At 54.7% G+C, this 21076-nt stretch overlaps 1 protein-coding gene across 4 annotated transcripts in view; it reads right to left on the bottom strand.

Annotated features, from left to right (window-relative positions):
- The window catches only part of CELSR1 (cadherin EGF LAG seven-pass G-type receptor 1), a 150743-nt gene that overhangs the window by 40662 nt on the left and 89005 nt on the right, over window positions 1-21076 (bottom strand). For all 4 annotated transcript variants that reach the window (XM_073788046.1, XM_073788044.1, XM_073788045.1 and 1 more), the window contains exons 6-9: window positions 6466-6623; window positions 5211-5374; window positions 4652-4777; window positions 2068-2234 (exon numbers count right to left, since the gene is read on the bottom strand). In XM_073788046.1, coding sequence (XP_073644147.1) covers window positions 2068-2234; window positions 4652-4777; window positions 5211-5374; window positions 6466-6623 — 615 coding nt within the window. The remainder of the gene's footprint in view (window positions 1-2067; window positions 2235-4651; window positions 4778-5210; window positions 5375-6465; window positions 6624-21076) is intronic.

Here is a 21076-nt window from a genome sequence, read left to right as displayed (position 1 = left end):
CACCAGGGAAGCCCATGGTTGGCGATTTTTAACTCACCTCTCTCAGTAACTGAGCAGACAGACCCCAAAAATCAATAAAGATATAGAAAATTGGAATGCTACGTGAACAAACGTCACCTGCTTGACATATAGAGAACGCCACAGAATACAACTGCAGCGCACACATTCTTTCCAAGTATAGCTAGAATATTCGCAAAAATGACTAAATGCTGGGCTCTAAAGCAAGTCTCAACACATCTCAAAGGTCTGAAATCATACCACGTATGTTCTCTGACCTGCAATTATGCTAGAAACATCAAATGATTTACTAGAAAATGCCCCCTGTTTGCTGAGAGGTATACTTGTGAATACCCGATGGGTCAAAGAAGAAATCATGACGGAAAATAGAAAATGTATTTAGCTGATGATAAAGACAACGCAACTAATAATGTACTTTGATTTTTCGCCTCAACTGAGAGTCAACTGAAGAGGATAATTTTTCACCTTTTCACATTTTGTTTCCTTTCATTCCACAGAAGTCTGAGTCAACTCATTCATTTCCCTGGCCATTCTCTTTCGCTGTCCTTGCTAACAAAAAACCCCAAAGCCAGCAGATCAACAATGAAATGACGGACGTCTACAAACAAAAGCAACGTCTGCAGAACGATCCCAGGACAGTGGCCGTTAACTACTTACCACCTTAGATCTGCCCCCGGATTTAGGAGAGGTGTTTAACAGCAGCCACGTTAGCCCGCTTGACAATGAAGGTGGATTTAGGGCGCCTAAGAGCAATTACCCAAACTGTTTGGGCGGTAGGATGACTGTACCTTGTCTGGCCTGCTGTGGAGGCCGGAACACCTAGACTCCTGCACCCAGAGCTCATGGGGCCTGCAGGAGGCCTGCATCCCAAAAACGCCATGTGAAAATAACCCGGAATACGCCTGTAATCCCCAGCTGACCAGCCTTTGGAAACTGCCCTGAGGCGGCCTGCTGGGTGGCCACTGGGGTCTGGTGGATCCCCCCGAGGTCACCACTCTTGCCACCCAGCCTTCCACAGGGAGGAGCTGGCCACAGCTCCTGGCAAAAGCCCTTCATTTTTGGATTAGCTACCCGTAACGTAATTCCTCAAACAATATGGGAGTTTGTGGCTTTGGGTGTTGTTCCGCAGAAAGCGTACTTTTTCCGACACGGAGCCCACTGCCAATGACCACCTGCAAGCTCCCATTCATCACCTGAACCAGCCAATTTAATCTGTTCCAACAGGGAAACCAGCACAGAGGAAAGTACCATCCCCGGGCAGAAGGGTGCCTGCCAAGTTCTGGCCCAGAGCTGGCTTCTGGGACCGCCTGATAAACTGATAAAATTACTGGTTAATAAGGGATAAACGATGACAGCTGTAATTATCCCAGAGGCACAAACTGCGCCTTCAGTGCAACCCAAACGGGCCTGCGCTGGAGACACTCCTGAGCAGTAATGCGGGGGAGGGAACAGGTGAGGGGGAGGGGGCAGGTGAGAGGTGAGGGACAGGTGAGGGACAGGTGAGGGGCAGGTGAGCGGTGAGGGGACAGGTGAGGGGTGAGGGACAGGTGAGGGGTGAGGGGGCGGGTGAGGGGACAGGTGAGGGGTGAGGGACAGGTGAGGGACAGGTGAGGTGCAGGTGAGCGGTGAGGGGATAGGTGAGGGGTGAGGGGGCAGGTGAGGGGTGAGGGGACGGGTGAGGGGTGAGGGGGCGGGTGAGGGGACAGGTGAGGGGGCAGGTGAGGGGTGAGGGGGCAGGTGAGGGGTGAGGGACAGGTTCGAGAAGAGATGGGGGTCCCGCCTGGGCTCTGAGCCCCCAGCCCCCACCAGGCAGGGTTAGTCAGGCCTCCCTGGGGCCCCATCCTCACATCTCTGTTGCCAGGCATTGAGGTGGTCACCTCCCCGTCCTTCACACGGGGGACCAGCAGCGGGTGTGGGGAGACAGAATACACCAGGCTCCCCGCGCACGCATCGGGAAGGCTAGGCTTCGGGGCGGAGCTACGTGAGCCTCTGGCTGCGTCACTCAGGTGCACACCCGCCCTGCAGGTGCCGGACATGGACCTCACTCACCTGGAGATGGAGCCTGGAAGACACGCCCGCCGTGGCCTCCATCAGCACACCATCCTCCTTCCTGGTCCGGAACATGAGCCCCAGGTACCAGGGCACGGAGATGGTGATGTCCAGGTCGCTCCAGGACACGACGCTCTCCCCGCTGAAGCGCTGGGGGTGGGGCATGACTGTGGACACAGACACGGGGACCTCCCCAAATCAGATGGGCCTCTGAGAATCCTTTTTAGCTGTAGGGGACGGGACAGGCCCCCAAGGAGGGGGACGGAAGAAACCCTGGGCCTTTCTCATTCTGACTCAAAGGCCGGTCTCAGACTTCCGTTTGTACAGCACTAGCCCTCTGAGCCCAGGAGCCGTGGGCTCTGCAAAAGCCCACCCCCACCAGGGACGCTGGCCACCTTCCTGAGCAGTCAGGCTGAGGCCTGGGGGTTCTCAACCTCGGCCAGTGTACAGTAAGGGGCTCTCAGGCAGAGCGGGACAGCCCAGGACCCCCGGGCCCAGTGGAGGGGCCCTGTGCGCCTGGCCTATCTGTCCCGCCCCACACCTGCCAGGTTGGGAGCCCAGGGGTCGTACGCAGGGTGGTCTCCTGGTGGGACCGCGTGAGCCTGCGGTGAACCCTGCGTACAGACCTCAACCCTGCAGGCTGACCGCCCTCAGCCGGTGTCTGGGGTGGATTTCCCAGCCTGAGGCACACAGGCCACTGTGCCTCCGCTCCTGGTGACGGGCACAGAGAGGGGAAGGCTGCGGGCCAGCCGAGGGCTCCCAGATGGTTTGGGGGGGACCAGGGAGGTGGCACTGGGGGTACCAGCAGCCTCATCCAATCTGTCACACTTGGAAAAACTGTGGACGCCAGACAGACCCGTAGGCAGGATGACGCTGAGTCAAACCAGCTTCATCACTTTGCCTCCAGAGCCCCGCGTATCACAGGCATCGGGGAGGGACAGACACCTGGCCCAGCCCAGAATCTCACCCCAATTCCTCCACGAGGGACGGCACAGTTATCACCACGGGTGTTGAACAGCACAGGGCCTGCCAGGTGGGGACCACCTGTGGGGGCGACTCAGCGCCGTGAGCCCCGGCAGCTGTTTCCTGCTCTTACGAACCCAAGCCCCGGCAGCTGTTTTCTCTGGCACAGCCGTAGCCGGACTCTCGGCCTCCATAACAGGAACTCCACGGGCGTGGACGGCCCCGCCGGCGCTGTGTCCACCCGGGCCTCTGCCCCTCCCTGTGACCTGAGCTTCCCGCACACGGTGATCAGCCGGGGCCGGGCCTAACCTGTCCACAAGCCCAGCCCACCTGCTGCCCGGAAAATAAACCTTCGGGGCCTTGAAAGGTGCCCAGTGCTTTGTGTCACAAAGAGTCGGGCCCTGGGACTTTCCTGGTGGTCCAGTGGCTAAGACTCTGCACTCCCAATGCAGGGGGCCCAGGTTCGATCCCTGGTCGGGAAACTAGATCCCACATGCTGCAACTAAAGATTCCGCATGCCGCAAATGAAAGACCCAGCACACAGCCACGACGATCCTGCGTGTTCTCAACAAGACCTGACGCAGCCAAATAAACAAATACATATTTAAAAAAACAAAATCGAAAAAGCGGGCCCTGGCCGGTAACTGCGTCCCGAGCAAGGACTGGGATGTAATACAATTCCACGTCACGTGTCTCAGCTCCATCACTAACAGCCCTGGGCAGGCGGACCGCCCAGCACAGGTAAGCTGCCCGCTGGCTCCACCCCTTTCATCTGCACTGATGGAACGAACTTTGCTCTCCTCCAGAACACTCTGTCACAGGTTCCACCTATTTCTGCTTCAATGACTCCTTAGAGAATCTCGGGAAAGCTGTGGCCCCCACCCCCCGAAAAAGTCACACTCGGACCCCCCAGCCCATCCTGTGGGGCACACGGGCCGAGGGGAGGAGCGTCTGACTTCCAAGGAGAGGCCGTGGGTTGCAGGCCAGTGAGCGGCTCCAGGCAGGACTTCTCCTGGCCGTCGACTCGCTAATGAGCTCCGGGCATCTCCAAGGCGGATCCGGGGAGCTCCCCCAAGCTTATCTGGCCTCAATCTCGTCCTTTTTACCTTAAAGCGCATCAGTGATTTTTAAATGATGACAGTGATTTAACACCAGACTGCTTCAAAATGAATGAATTGTTTAAAACCTGCCGGCATCTACAACTACAGGGGTGGGGTCAGGGGAGAGGCCCAGGCCTTGATGCTCACAACGCGGTCCAGCGGGGAAGCAGGCAGCTGGAGGAGCCCCTGGGATGCCGAGAAGGGGCATGGGGGTGCTGGCCCCGGGGAACTGGCCCTTCGGGCCTCAGGGTGCCCGTGAGGAGGCACACAGCCACCGGGAGGCCCCGCCAGGCCCCACCTCGCTTCTCTGACCCTCATGGACTCCCAACCTCACACTGGCCCTGCTCAGACGAGGGGCTGTGCCCTGCAGACCCATCCAGGAACCCCAGCCTCTGCTCTAACATCACCCACCATGGTGCCCCCACCAGCCCGCTCCCCACCAGGACCCAGGCCTGGGGACACACGCGCCACCAGAGGCTGGCGGCCCCGGGCACCCAGCACCCACTGCCCCAGGCCCTCACCTTGCTCGCAGTTCTTCCCGCCGAAGCGGAGCGGGCACTCACACAGGTACGTGTTCCAGCCGCTGACACAGGTACCCCCGTTCTGACACCAGGTCCCATCGCAGAAGTTCCTCTGAGCAGCGCAGCCTGGAAACAGAGGGCATGGCGTGGTCTCAGAGTGGGAAACAGGAGCGGAGCGTGACGCAGGGGGACTGCCCCTGTTTCCTAGCACTGACCCACATGCTGGGGAAACACCCCCTGTGGACACAGCCGGAGGCAAGGCGGGCAGGCCTGGGACTCTCTGGGGCTGTCAGAACCTAAGACCTGACATGGCATGGAATGCAGTGCCCATGTCTGGGGACCATGGGCCCCTAGGCCATCCCACCCTCTGGCTCGTGGGATCGTCTGGTGACCGGTTCAAGACCCTGGGGTTGCGTGTCCGGGTCAGCGGCAGGCCCGCCCACAGCTTCACCACCGCTCCAACACTGCAGGACCCCAGACCCGAGAGCAGCAGGATGTGGAGGGGGCCCCTCCCGCGTGGCCGCCGCAGCCCCACGATTCCCCGACCGTCCTGCCGTACCCGCCCTGGTGCCGTTGTTGGCGATGAAGCTGGCCATGTCCACGTTCCTGCCGTCGATGGACAGGTTCCGCATGCAGCCCACAAACTGCCGGTTCTGCACCGGGAAGTCTTCGGGCAGGTTGGGGACGCCCCCCAGGAGCAGGGGGCCTGTCAGATCCAGGGACCTGTGGAGGCGACACCAACCTCTGGATGGCCGGACGGCAAGAGCAGCCCCGACGCTGCTGTAACGTCCCAGGGGCCTCTGCCGCAGGGCACGCTCGTCATCCTGACCATCAATAATCCAACGGGTGCAGGGGCCAGGGAAGCAGGCGGCCAACAGGCCCAAACACACGCGTCAGATCCTACTTCCGGTGCCACCACCGGCTCGCAGCCTCTCTGTCCCTTGTGTCAGATCCTGACCAACTGGGGGGTTGGGGTGACCGCCCGAGTCCTGACTGCTGGCCGGGCCAGTCCACACCCAAACAGGACGCCACCTTCCTCTGGCCTCTAATGGCCTTGAGGGGCGGTCACAGCAAACTAGAACCCTGGTTCTGCAGGAGCATTGGCATGGCCTTGGGCAAGGAGCCGAACCGCTCCAGGGCACAGCTGTCCCATCAGTAAGATGGACGCATCCCACCTGCATCACAGCTGCGGGGAATCCGATGACAAAGGTGTATTTCACACCAGATGCTCAGGATAGACCAGGTTCTTCTAACTGGTAGGCCAGGTTCTTTGAACTGCAGACCAGGTTCCCCTAAGCTTATTAAACATCCCACCAAAACAATTAGGGATGAGTCCAGCATGAACATTTGATCTGAGATTTGAAGCGGGCATTATAAACTTCCACGTCAGCATTTCTCTGACCTGAGTTAGGACGGGTCCTGGGGACCTCCAGATCTACATGGTGACATGGCCACTCTGATCTAATGGAGGGGATTACTGACTGAACACTGAATCACAGGGACCAGCCCACACTGGAACAAAGTCAGGGATCCTGTGGAGACAGGGCTGGGGATGGCTTCTGGGGTCAGCAAGCCGGCCGTCACAACCCTGGGGATGGCCTGGCCACTGCTTTGACAGATGATTCTAAGGGGACTTATTCTAGAAGGTTCTAATGTGTTGGAGGGAAGGGGAGGGAATGTGACTCCAGCCCAGATTGGGGCTGCCAGAGCACTGGGTCCAGAGTGCCCTGTGTCGGGGTCCTGACCTGGGCGACCCCTTTTGGAGCAGTGGCCGTGGGGGGTGGGCACCAGGGCCCGTCTCCCGGGACACTCACTTTTTAGAGCCACTCTGAGTGCCCTGAGCGGCACAGCTGTAGTTCCCAACGAAGTTGCCGAAGCGCACGGCCACGGCCGTGTCACAGTCGTCCACGGTCACCACGGCCACCTTCTCCCCAGACGGCCCGTGGGGCAGGCCCAGGCGGCCGATGTTGGGCTGTGGGAAGAGAAAGCACGGAGCCGTCAGCGTGTTCTCCCACCAGCGTCCCCGACTGATTCCCCAGCCCCTGCACACGCCCCCCGACCCGTGGAGGGTGAGAGCCCCCTGGCCTCGCGTTGAATGAGTCCCCAAACCAGCTGTACTGGATTAACAGTGAGCCCCCCCAAATTTATGTCCTTCCCAGAACCTCAGAATGTGACCTTATTTGGAAATAGGCGTCTTGCAGATGTAATTGTTTAGGATGAAGGCATATCGCAGTAGGATGGACCCTAATCCAACGTGACTGGTGTCCTTATAAGAAAGACACAGAGACAGAGACACAGGGAGACATCGTGGGACAACTGAGGCAGAGGCTGGAGTGATGCTGTCACAGCCAAGGATGCCAGCGCCCCCAGCATCTGCACGAGACGCGAAGGATCCTTCCCTAGAGCCCTCGGGGAGCGCAGCCCTGCAGACACCTTCATTTCAGAACTGGGAGAGAATACTTTCTGCTGTTTCAAGCCCCCCAGTTTGTGTATTGTTACAGCAGCTGACACCAAAGCCCCAGGACCCCTCCTTCTGAATACCTGATCCTGCCTGTGAGTCCAGGCGCTGGCCGGACCATGTCCACGCACCTCCTCACAAGGTTCCTGCCCGCTCCGTGCTCCTGGAGTGCAGACTGCCCGGCCTGCAGACGGCCCCCTGCCTTCCCCCACCCGGCGTGGTGCCCCCCAACTGGGCCAGGAAGCTGGCGACCTCCAGTACTCACAGTCACTCACTCCTGGGCTCACGCCCTTCCTCACCCTGGGATGACCCTCCAGTCCCTTTTGCTGGCCCGAGGTCGACCACCCTTTCTGCCCCCAGACCAAGCCCCCCTTCGCCCCCCAGCTTCCCCCCTACGCCCGCCAGCTGTCCCTGCGGTTCTCAGGCACTCGGTCTCCCTGCCCAGGGCTGGTTACGAGAAGCCCTCTGGGATCAGGGACACCGGGTGCAGCGTGCCCACTGCTGGAAGAAGCAGGCTCCCCTCTTAAGGAGGCTGTGGTTCGCATCCAGGGATCGAGCCCCTCTCCCCAGGCAGCCCGCCTGTCGCGGGCATCCCTCTCTAGTCTCCTGGCTGCCCTTTGAGAACGCCGAGCACATCCGCCCAGACGGCCCTCAGACCCCTTCTAGCAGTGGAGGTGGAGCCTGTTCCCGCCGGCCACGTCACGTGGGGTAGGCTCAACGTTCCAGACGTGCAGAGGGCAGGCTCGGGCTCAGGCCCCTGAACTTCCTGCCCCATCTGTACGACCTGGATAACAAGACCTGCATTCTGTGAGGTGGCCTGTTGGTGAACCCAGATGGTGCACGTGAAGGGCCACCCGCACCCAACACGCAGTGGCCCCCTTCCTCCCCACGGAGAGAACACCTTCTCCCAGTCCCAGCAGGGCCGTCCCACCACCCATACAAACAAGGGCCTAGTGCCGCCACGTGACGGCTCTGGGGTCAGGTCGAGTTTATAGCTTGATGCAATTTGATACTTCTTTATAACAATATTGGAAACGGGGAGTTGTAAAAACATAGGCAATTTAATTAAATCATCCTCAAGGTCTTTAAACAGGGAAATAACAACTGCACAATTCATTCCAAACCATCAGTTTTTCAATAGGAACAAGGAAGTATCCATTTGATTGAGGACCCTGGGCTGAAAAGCAGGACGTGGAGCTTTTGGTAACGGGAGCTCAGCCAGGAAGCCAAGTTGTGTGACTTCAGGAGGCCTCACTCACCCTGGCGGCGTGCCCTGGAGTTGTGCAGCGCACAGCCCGCACCACTGTACCTGGCAACCCCAGCTGGGCCTTCTGCTCCCCCTTGGCCAACCATCTGACCTGGACAAGGCTATCACTATACCTCAGTCTCTCTGTGTACAGGATAAGGATTTAATGTTAGAATACCCATCCTCTCTGTGTTACAGGGACTTGGAGGGTGACATCAACATCAGACACAGGAGTCTCCCTCAAACCCTTCTCAGGTAAATCCTACCCTGCCTCCTGACATTCCAGCTCATGGATAATCCTTTCCATTTTCTTTTCCGTCAGCTGATGAGATCACAAGGTCGGCCAAGCTATATCCTTAAAGATTTCACCTCTGGTTAAGCAACAGTTAGGTACGTATAAGAAATAATCTGTTTTCTCCCTCTGTAATAGCAGCCCGCATTAGAGAGCACGTCCAAGTGCTCATTACAGGATACTTAAGTATTAGGTGCGATCCGGGCGAAAGAACCGTCCCTGAGCTGCGCGAGCCCCGTATTATCTTTACAACTTATCATTTACGTTTTTGGGGATGGGTGTGAGCCTCCCAGAGGAAGGACGTAAACAGCATTTATACTTGGGAGGATTTACTGACACGAAGCTGCTGTTTACACAACTGCAGTCGTTGTCAACGGTTCCTCCTAATCAACAGCTCAGAGCCACTCAGAGCCACGGGATCCAAGCAGAAGGAGCGAGGAAAATTGGAGGCGAAAGAGAAAAAAAAATCAGCATTTGTATTTAGAGCAGCACTTACTGACTTGAGACAACCCCCTGGTAAGACGGATTTCAGAGTCTGGCGTTACTGCATCAAAGCAGCAAGTGTGACTTTCGGGAAAACAAACGTCGCCCAACGCCTGCTTCTTGATTCGTGTTCCCAGACCCACCAGCCATTGGGCCAAAAGAGATGGCCCTCTGGACCACAGAACCAAGCATTCCTAGAGTGAGAACCAAAAGTCCCAGCAGGAGAGACGCACAGGGAGGTACTGCGGAGAAGGAACGACGTCTGAGCGCCAGTTTCTGGCTCCGCAGAGCACCCTGCCGCCCCACCCCTGCTCACGCTGCCCCAGAACGAGCTTAACCACATGCCAACTGTCCACGTGTGGTCAGGATCACCAAGAGAACAAGAAGGGAGCACGGGCAAAGGCCGCAGGTAACAGGAAACAGTGCTGCAGGTGACCCAGGATACACGGATGGGGGTTCTCAGAGAGAGAACCAGGCCCACCACATGACCCAGGACCCCACTCCCAGGAATAGACCCCAAGAACTGAACACAGGGGCTCAAAAACTTGTTCACAAATGTTCATAGTAGCACTAGTCACCGTAGCTAAAAGGGAAAACCACCCAAAAGTCCATCAACAAATGAAGGGGTGAACAGAATGCGGTAAATCCATTCGGTGGAATAGATTATTTTTCAGTCATAAAAAAGAATGAGATACTGGTTATCTCTACAATGTGGAGGAACCTCCAAAACATCGTGCCACGTGAAAGAAGCCCGTCACAGAAGGTCACATGTCGTATCGTCCAATTTATATAACGTGCCCAGAACAGGCAAATACACAGAAAGTAGATGAGTGATTTCCAGGGGCTCAGGTGGTGGGGGAATTGGGAGGGGCTGCTAACGGGTACAGAGATCCATTGAGGGTGATGAAAGCGTCTCAGATCCATCAACAGACAGAGGCGGTTGGTCGCACAATGCTGCGAAAGCACTAAATTCTTCATTTTACGCGGTTAATTTTATGTGAATTTCACCTCAGTAATAATAAAAAAAAAAATTGGATGGGCATCCACCGTTCACAGTTCCCCCGGCCACTTTCTACCTGGACATTTGAGAAACTCCTTCCCCATTTTTATCTGTAAAATGGGGATAAACTACGTCCCACTGCCTTCCTGTCAAGGCTCACAAGGACGAACAGGCAAAAAGAGCAGTGAATGTTCTCCGTCAGGGTCGGGAGGTGTGCGTGTGATGACACGGCCAGCCTGACTCGATGGGGGCGGGGACGAAGACCCCAGCAGGCGTGTTTGATCTGGGTTCAGCTCATCCGTTTCTGACGAGGGAAGACAAAGCATAGCTGCATGGCCGGCAGGTGGGACGAAGGCCGGGCGGGAAAGGAATCAGGAGAATCGGGAGATGTGGACGGTGCGCGGCTCAGGTCCGCACGCCCACCCCGCGTGTCTGCAAGAGGGAAGGGAGGGCTTCCCTGGTGGCGCAGTGGTTGAGAGTCCGCCTGCCGATGCAGGGGACGCGGGTTCGTGCCCCGGTCCGGGAAGATCCCACATGCCGCGGAGCGGCTGGGCCCGTGAGCCACGGCCGCTGAGCCTGCGCGTCCGGAGCCTGTGCTCCGCAACGGGAGAGGCCACAGCAGTGAGAGGCCCGCGTACGAAGGCCCGTGAGGCTCTGTGGGCATGGGTGGGGAGGAACGAAGAATAAAAAGCAAGACAAAATGAACTGCCCCTTCATATTTCTAAGATGAATTTTTAAGTTTGCACAAAAGAAGAAGATAGCCCGGGAATAAGGGGGCCACATGGCAGTTATATGAGGATCGTCTCAATTCTCGAGTTAGAGGGGCACTGGGCACAGGACGGGCGAAGGCCCGAGTCCCTGTGCCTCCCCATCCCGGCCGGGGGACCCCTGCCCCCGCTCACCCCCAGCCCCGCCCTGTAGCAGCCGGGCGTGGACACCCAGGGGCCGAGCAAAGCCGGCACAGGATCCAAGAAATGGAGGCACAGGCCAGCCGGCAGGGCCCGCAGGTGGTGCCGCTGACACCGCTCCACGTGCACAGGCTGCCCTGAACAGAACCTGCCACGGGGCGGGCGGAATCGGGGCCACCGAGGACACACCCGCCATGCCCATCCCTGCCGCCACCTGAGAAAAACCCTGAAGGACCCCGTGTGTGCTTCGGGGGAACCAAAACAACAAGCTTTCTTTGCAAATCTGTGCAGATCTGGGCTCCTGGCTCTCGGCGAATCCGCCCAAAGTCATCACTTGCGGGCCGGCCCTTTTTATTTCCCTCCAGCTTATTTCTTCTCCCGGCGCAGCCCCTCTCCCGGTGTTTCCAGTTAGAGGCTCCAGGGCAGCCCGTGGGGATTGTCTGTGAGCACAAAAGCGCTTGGTCCTTACGAAGCGCTCACATTTCTACAGCTTTTTAACCTGCTGCAGACAATTCCTCATGGGGGAGGCGGATGGGGGTTCAGTTTCAAATGCTGGATGCAGGGGAAGGAGGCGTAGGGGGGCCTCGAAACCAGACACCAGGAGGGGCAAGTCTTGGGAACAAAACGGATTCACACTCTGCGTCAGAAATGATTAACCAACATTCGTATCAAAGAATTCACAGATGGCTGGGCTTGAGGAATGTCACAGAGTCCAAAGGCAGCCCTGAACGCGTACCGTGAGGTTCGGACCCGCCGGGTGGGCTAGCTGAAGGCAGCCCACGGGCTGGCAGCCGCACCAAGAAATGCGGGTGAGACACCCCGCTGGTCCTGGCACAGAGGTGATGAGACCCTCCTCCGAAGCAGGCGTGGTGTCTCTCTGAAGCTAAGAGATAAGAGGAAAAGACATCCAGACACACAGGCTTCCAGGGTCCAAACCAAATTCCCAAGGAGCCTCCCACAAGGACTTTGCTGGAACTCAAACAGCAGATCAAGGTACTGCGTCCCCGGGGGCCCATGGCGCTCCCACTTGTGGGCAGGTCACAGGATGGTCTAGTGGACACTCTGACCCTCAGCTTCCCCGCCTGTAACATTCAGGGGTGAATCCCCTCCGGCTCCCCAGGCAGGTTGCGGCCTCTCTCAGACCCCGGCTTCCAGAACCCCCGCCGCTGACCAGCCTCCGCCAGGTGCTTCGGACGCCTCGAGGCAACAGATTTAAGTCCACATCTCTATTTTTTCTTTTTTTTTTTTTTTTTGGCGGTACGCGAGCCTCTCACTGTCGTGGCCTCTCCCGTTGCGGAGCACAGGCTCCGGACGCGCAGGCTCAGTGGCCATGGCTCACGGGCCCAGCCGCTCCGCGGCCTGTGGGATCTTCCCGGACCGGGGCACGAACCCGTGTCCCCTGCATCGGCAGGCGGACTCTCAACCACTGCGCCACCAGGGAAGCCCAAGTCCACATCTCTTATGGGAAGGGATTCACCCCCAATGCCACCCAGGCAAGGAGCAGAGAAGGAATGTAGGAAAGACAGATTAAGGGACGTGGCAGATTTTTCCTGACACTCCAACCAACTGCCAACCCCTCGTCCCTTCTGACTGTTCCGGGGGCACCTACGTCTCAACTTGCCCCGCTCCCCCCGAATGAAGCGTCTGCAGCGAGGATCCCACTCACGCGGAATCCCAGGCCCCGGGACAGCACGGCACGGCACGAGGAATGGGCGCCGCCCACCCACATCGGGTTTACCTGCACCCCGATCTGCCACGCTGCAAAGGCTACACTGACCAGTCCGGCTCCTCCAGGGCAGTGGAACTGCCAGACAGCTTTGGAAGTCGGCACAGGACTTGAAGTCTCCATATGGACAAAATGGCTTGTCCAACGGGAACCGGACTGCCCCTCGGTGTGGAGCTGCGGCAAGCCGCCCAGGGCCAGGAAGTGGTTCATCCCCTTGCCTGCAATTTCCATGGGGGGTTGGGGCCTCTTCAGCAGCATCAAGAAGTCATTCCACGGCTTCCCTGGTGGCGCAGTGGTTAAGAAGCCGCCTGCCAATGCAGGGGACATGGGTTCGAGCCCTGGTCCAGGAAGATCCCACACGCTGCGGAGCAACGAAGCCTGTGCGCCACAACTACTGAGCCTGCGCTCTAGAGCCCGTGAGCCACAACTACTGAGCCCGCGTGCCACAACTATTGAAGCCCACGCGCCCAGAGCCCGTGCTCTGCAGCAAGAGAAGGCACTGCAGTGAGAAGCCCGCACACCACAACAAAGAGTAGCCCCTGCTCGCCACAACTAGAGAAAGCCCACACACAGCAACGAAGACCCAACGCAGCCAAAAATAAATAAATAAATAAAATAAATGGGAAAAAAAAAAGTCATTCCACGGGAAAAAATACTTGCAAACGATGAGACTGACAAGAGCTTAATTTCCAAAATATACAGACAGCTCATACAACTCAATAGCAAAAAACAAGCAACCCAATCGGAAAATGGGCAGAAGACCTAAACAGACATTTCTCCAAAGAAGACATACAGATGGCCAAGAGGCACATGAAAAGATGCTCAACATCACTGATCATTAGAGAAATGCAAATCAAAACTACAGTGAGGTACCACCTCACACTGGTCAGAATGGCCATCATTAAAGAGTCTACAAATAGCAAATGCTAGAGAGGGTGTGGAGAAAAGGGAACCCTCCTACACTGTTGGTGGGAATGTAAGTTGGTGCAGCCACTATGGAGAAAAGTATGGAGGGTCCTCAGAAAACTAAAAATAGAATTACCATATGATCCCAGCAATCCCACTCCTGGGCATATATCCGGACACAACTATAATTCAAAAAGATACATGCACCCCTATGTTCATAGCATCACTATTCACAATAGCCAAGACGTGGAAACAACCTAAATGTCCATCAACAGAAAAATGGATAAAGAAGATGTGATACATATATACAATGGAATACTACTCAGTCATGAAAAAGAATGAAATAATGCCATTTGCAGCGACATGGATGGACCTAGAGATTACCATACTAAGAGAAGTGAGTCAGGCAAAAACAAACACCATATGATATCACTTATATGTGGAACCTAAAATATGACACAAATGAACCTATCTGTGAAACAGAAACAGACTCACAGACATAAGAATAGACTTGTGGTTGCCAAGGGGGAGGGGGTTGGGGGAGGGATGCACTGGGAGTTTGGGGTTAGCAGGTGCAAACTATTATATATAGAATGGATGGACAACAAGGGCCTCCTGTTTAGCACAGGGAAAACGATATTCAATGTCCTGGGATAAACCATAACGGAAAAAATATGAAAAAGAATATATGTGTATAACTGAATCACTTTGCTGTATGGCAAAAATTAAACACAACATTGTAAATCAACTATACTTCAATAAAGTCTTTTAAAAAAGAAGTCATTCCACCATGTTCAGTCAATGAAATTGACAGGAGAAACCCAGAGTTCCCCCAGATTAAGCTGTAAACAGATTTATTTCTTGAGTTTAACATTAAGACTTCAGCCCAGGCCTTCTTGACCTTTTTCCTTTAAGGCATGGGACACCTACATCCTAGGAGGGACACAGCAACCCCTTAGGGTGTGGGCAGCAAACTGCTGCATGCAAGCCTGACCGGGCCACCAGGTGAGCCACTTACGGGCCCCCGGGGAGGGCAGACATTCCTGGCTGAGGGGGCAGGTGCTCCTCACTGCCCCCCTGCCGGTGCCCTGGGGCAGGGGACGCACTGCTGAGCCGGGCAGCCTCTCCTAGAGAGCGGCTCAGTTCACAGCTCCCACCTCCAGGGTCATCTGGAAGAGTGGACCTGAGCCCCTTTGCAGAGTCCCTGCTGCTGGGCTGGCTGTCACACCAATGCGGGTGAGGGCCTAAGGCTGGCAGGGGACGGGGGACAGCAGTGTCCACAGCCTCCAAGGAGCATCACCTCCCAAAGGCCAAAAGGTCACATCCCGACCCCACTTAGGAAAGTCACACGACTCCCCCCCGCCCCTCCGCGCCAGATTCAGCTGTAATGTGGAGGAAGAACGGCACCTCCCTTGTGGGGTTAAATGCATACAGACGTGTGTGAGGGGAACATTCCATGAAGTTTGCTGCTGCCGTGTTGCTGCTAAGAAAGACAGGAAGAAAGCCAAAATACACGCAAATGGCTATTCTCCCTGTATTTTTGCTGTCCTATTTTCCTACATTAAAAATATACAGTTTCTTTTACATCTGTAAAGAACAAAGGAGCAATTAGCAGCCAGCGCGTCACTGCCTCTTCGTGGCAGCCTCAGCTCCTTCTCCAGGGCTCAAACACAGAGCCACCCGCAGCTCTGAGTCCTCCATGTGTTCAGTTATCCAAGAAAATACTGGCCTGTGGGGACGGACTCTTTTTATTTGGGGAGCGTTAAAAAGAAAATAGTTTTAACAAGGGTCAGAACCAACTGGTCACTTTAAAACAAATCACAGCAGAGCCTGCTGGTCCTCAGGCAGGGAGGTTACCCAAGTCCTGACAACTGTGGCCACAGGTCAAAGGAGGTGCTTTTCTGATGGTCGCATGACAGGCTCAGACATGGAGGAACTGAGGGCTGGGAGGCGGAGATCCACTGTGCTCCGCACAGTGTATAAATAAGCATCTCCTAACGGCCCCAGTGATCTCTGGGGGGATGACTTTTGCTCTGGAAAAGACCCATGAGGCAAGGTGCAAGCCCCTCACTGGGCCCGGCCCCTCACCAGACAAAGCTCTGGAGTCGGTGAAAGGGAGCCAGGAGCCCCTCAGCTGCTGCCCCTGCTGGGCTGGCCGTCGGTGTCAGGTCCCCTGTCTCTGGCCACCTGGCCAGGCAGGCTCCCCAGGTTTTCTGGAACCCAGGAGTTTATGCAGATTTGCGTGGAGGGAGTCTTCTCCAATGCCAGATGAAGGGCTCAAGATGGGGTTCTTTCAGTTTTAACAGCACCTTCTTGGAAAGCTGGGGTAACACGTGCCTTCTTTGGGGGGCTCTGTGGACAAGAAGCTCCTTGGCACAAAGTGGGAGACCCTTAGGCAGCCCGTGAGAAGCTCACGTCCCTGCACTCGTAGGGCCTATGAATCTGACCGTCGGCTACTCCCAGCTGGACCAGAGATGGGGGAGGGGCACCCGAGCAGCTGCCCCTGGGGTACTCCGCTTGCCTCGGGGACTGGCGCCTGCAAATGGCTCCTGGGGTCGCAGAGCTGGACCCTCTGGGCTCAGCCCACACAGTCCTGGGAGAGGAAGGACAGGGACTTCAGCAATGACAAAGTCACTCTGGGCTACGAGGGTTCACGGGTCACAGGCCATCTTTTCAGAAAACCTCCTCGGACAAAGGGAGAAAGGCTTTCAAGAAACGTGCACAGGGACTTCCCTGGTGGTGAAGTGGTTAAGACTCCACACTCCCAATACAGGGGGCCCGGGTTCGAGCCCCAGGCAGGGAACTAGATCCCATATGTATGTGGCAACTAAGAGTTCACATGCCACAACTAAGGAGCCCATGTGTCACAACTAAGAGTTCACATGCCACAACTAAGGAGCCCATGTGCCGCAACTAAGGAGCCAGTGTGCCACAACTAAGGAGCCCACCTGCCACAACTAAGACCCGGCACAACCAAATAAATAAATAAATATAAAAAAAGAAGAAGAAAAAAGAAACGTGCACACTCACCAGTACTCACTCCTTTGTGTGCGTGCACACCCCGCCTGCTCCTGCTGGGCCCCTAAGAGGCTCCTCTCTGTCCCCAGACTCTGGACAGCGGCAAAGACCCCCAGACCCTCAGCTTCTCCCTACAGACCCGCAGGACCTCCCACTTGCCTCCATCCCCTTTCTGACCAGCCTCCCCAGCCCCAGCCCCGTCTGCAGGCCTCGAGGCTGCCCCGCTGAGAATCCATCTGTGATGAAGGTGGAAGTGGAGGGGGTTTGCCGAGTTGGTGGGGAGGAAGCACGGACGAGGCTGGAAAGGCTGGGAAGGTAGGGGAGAGGGACGGTCACAGCAGGAGGGCACCAGCGGGGGACAGCTGCCCGCCCACAGCTCCATCCAGCCCTGGCCCTGTCCCTCCGTGTCCCCCTCCCAGGGCGGACGTGAGGACCTCGCGGTAACGTGCTGGTCCCGGGGAAGGCGGTAGGCGCGGGGGGCAGCACCTCATGGCAGAGTGTTGGAGGCCAGTGAGAGGGGGTGAGCTGGGCACCCTGGGTGTGACACGGATGGCAGGTGGGGGAGCATGGCCACCAGACAGGGAGCCGCCGTGAAGTCGGTGGTGCCCCAGGCTGCAGGAGACTTTCCGTAACAGGCGTGGAGCAGGGGCCCAGGGTGGGGCTGTGTGCGTCCCGGGGAGTAATTCTGTTTCCATAGCAGGTGACTCTGCCATCTGACGGGGCCGTGTTTGGAAAGGAAGCAGGCGACCGTCCCAGCTCCCTGGGCCGCCAGTAGGCGGGCACCCCATCCCCTTGGGGACCATGGGCTGGGCTCCCACTACGGTTATGGGAGCATTGATGTTGGACGACCCATGGGCCCAGACACAACAGAAGCCATTTCCCATCCCGAGAAACTGGCCAAGGAAGCAGGAAACGCAGCCAGGGAGAAACAAAACGATTCACACCCCAGACTGGGGACTTGAACTTGAATGGGTGAACCTGCCCAGTAGGAAATGAGCACGTGCGGGGCATCCCACAGACTCATCTGCAACACGTCCATGCTGGCACCCCCGTCGGCGGAGGAGCAAGGCTAAGCAGACCCTGCTGCAGACGCGGGGACGGTAATCAGCCTGCCTGGGTACCTCCTCCATCACAAAGGCTTGACGGACTTGGCAAACGCTCACCTACGCTTTAAAACAGTTTAGCCTCCTTATCTTGTGCATTCTTTATTTTTATTTATTTAGTTATCCAACGCTTGGTGAATTCTGCTTCACAATGATAGGAAGAGCCGACGTCGAAGGATCAAAAAGCGACGTCGCTATGGACGCTCGGCCGCCACAAGCCAGTTATCCCCGTGGTAACTTTTCTGACACCTTCTGCTTAAAACGATCGTGAGGCCCCGCTTTCACAGTCTGTATTCACACTGAAAATCAAGATCAAGCGAGCTTTTGCCCTTCTGCTCCACGGGAGGTTTCTGTCCTCCCTGAGCTCGCCTCAGGACACCTGCGTTACCGTTTGACAGGTGTACCGCCTTACATTCTTTAAATCAAATGATTTTCTAAGCAAAGAATTTAAATGAAGAAAACAAAAATTGTTCATGACCCCATCACCCAGATGACTCTTGCTGTATTCTTTAATAAAAGAAAACATGAAACACGTAAAGTGTCGCAGAAAGGTACAAAATGAACACGAAAGCCGCCTCCTTTCTCATCAACCTTAATCCCAAAGGTATCCACGTGCAGCAGACTGTTTGCAAAAAGAGCTGCAACAATGCCTCCTGGCACCAAGTCACAGGAATAACAAATATCTGATGTTTTAAGATACCACGCTTGCGATGGTTTATGACCCAGCACAGCTATCTGATACGTGCTGTCGATGGATTTGTTTTGCGGGTAGGACGACACCCGTCAGAAAAAAATTTGCATACGGCAGCGCACATCTGTGTATCTTTCAAAGTTCTTTTAATTAAGTTCTTGAGTTAATTTTAGATGCACATGCAATTCTAAAAAATAACAGAGATCCGATGTGCCCTTTACCCAGTTTCCACCAATGGTAAACATCCTGCAACTGAGACTATAACATCACAGCCCAGATGTGGACGCTGATACCGTCAGGAAGCAGAACATTCCATCACCAACAGGACCCCACCTGTTGCCCTTTCACAGCCACACCCACTTCCCTCCCACCCCCACCCCAGGCAACCACTCATCTGTTCTCCAATTCTATCATTCTGTCATTCAAGAATGTTATACAGGGACTTCCCTGGTGGCACAATGGTTAAGAATCCGCCTGCCAACGTAGGGGACACGGGTTCGAGCCTTGGGCCGGGAAGATCCCACATGCTGCAGAGCAGCGAAGCCCATGCACCACAACTACTGAACCTGTGCTCTAGAGCCCGCGGTCCACAACTACTGAGCCTGTGTGCCACAACTACTGAAGCCCGCGCGCCTAGAGCCCGTGCTCTGCAGCAACAGAAGCCACCGCAATGAGAAGCCCGCGCACCGCAACAAAGAGTAGCCCCCGCTCGCCACAAACTAGAGAAAGCCCGTGCGCAGCGATGAAGACTCAATGCAGCCATAAATAAATAAATAAAATTTATTAGGAAAAAAAAGAATGTTATACAGATGGAATCATACAGTACACAAGCTCGTGAGACTGGCTTTCCCTGCTCTCCATATTTTTCTCTTACGTGTATCCGTAGCTCGTTCCTTCTTATTACTGAATAGTATTCCGAGTTCCATGGTGTGGATGTACACAGTCTGCTTAGCCATTCACCCACAGGGGCCTTCTGGGAGGTTTCCCAGTTTAGGGAAAGAGCTGTTGCGAACATTTGTATACATGAGTTGTATCTATAGTCATGAGGGATATTGGCCTGTAGTTTCTTTGGTACTGTCTTCATCTCATTTTGGTATTAGGGTAATACTAACTTCACAAAATGAACTGGGAAGTGTTCCCTCCTCTTCTATTTTCTTAAAGAGACTTTACAGAATTGGTGTAATTCTTTAAACATTTGGTAGCGTTCTCCAGTGAAACCACCTGAGCCTGGAGATTTCATTTGGGGGAGTTTTTAAAATATACAAATCCAATTTCCTTAATAGTAATGTAGTTATTTGAATTATTTATTTCACATGGGTTGAGTTGTGGTAGCTTGTATTTTTGAGGAACTGAGAATTTATTCCTGATACTAGTCATCTGTCTTCTCTTTTTTTTTTTTTTTGTGGGGGGGGAGTCAGTCTTGCTAGAAGTTTGACATTATTAATTTTCCCAAAGCTCTGTTTCATTGATCCTTTCTGTTTTTTTCCTGTTTTAAAAACCACTGGTTTCTGCTCTTATCTTTATTCTTTCTTTCCATCTACTTGCTTTGGGTTTATTTTGTTCTTATTTTTGGAGGTTCTTGAGGTGGGAACTCATATTATTGACTTGAGACTTATTCTCTTTTCTAATATAAGTATGTAATGCTATGAATTTCCCTCTCAGCACTGCTCTACCTTCATCCCACATATTTTGGTATTTTGTATTTCATTCCTTTTAAATTAAAAAAATTTTAAACAAACTTCCTTCCTCCCTTTTCTGAATAATTGAATACTTCAGTCAAGTCTCTACGAAGGCCCCTTGTTCCCAGCACCTGCTGGAGTCAGTCAATAGATTCAGGACTGAGAGAGGTAGCAGCTCACAAGGCTGAGGCTGAATGAGAAGGGCAGCAGGGAGGCAGCCTGGTGAGGGCTGAGGGTGATTGAGGATAGCAGCTAAGTGAGGTGGTGGAATGGTGGGGTTGGCAAACTGTTTAAATAATGGTGGACTGAGATAATAAATAACTATATTGAGGATAATGGGAACAAGGTTTCTCACTGAGCAAGAAAAGATTTACAAACATGGAAAGGGAAAAAACTAGAATGACTCTGTAGTGCTGGAATGGAATTCAAGGTTTTCAATAAGTAGAGACAGAAATAAATATGAAGTTCAGTATGTGTCTATATGAGCATGCACACGTACCTATACATACATATATACACACATCCATGTCTTAGCTCTGCCCAGTGAGAGAGATTGGGAGTGAGACACCCTAGGAGCAATGAGCATACCTAGCACCTGAATCTTGGTTTCTAAATACCTTTCTTTTTTTCTTTTTAACATCTTTATTGGAGTATAATTGCTTTACAATGTTGTGTTAGTTTCTGCTTTATAACAAAGTGAATCAGTTATACATATACATATGTTCCCATATCTCTTCCCTCTTGTGTCTCCCTCCCTCCCACCCTCCCTATCCCACCCCGCTGGGTGGTCGCAAAGCACCGAGCTGATCTCCCTGTGCGACGCAACTGCTTCCCACTAGCTATCTATTTTACATTTGGTAGTGTGTATATGTCAATGCTACTCTCTCACTTTGTCCCAGCTTACCCTTCCCCCTC

Source organism: Tursiops truncatus, chromosome 11 (genome assembly GCF_011762595.2).
Source record: "Tursiops truncatus isolate mTurTru1 chromosome 11, mTurTru1.mat.Y, whole genome shotgun sequence".
Lineage (NCBI taxonomy): Eukaryota > Metazoa > Chordata > Mammalia > Artiodactyla > Delphinidae > Tursiops > Tursiops truncatus.
Note: the sequence above shows the minus strand (reverse complement) of the source record. Positions and strands in the feature narration are given on the sequence as shown.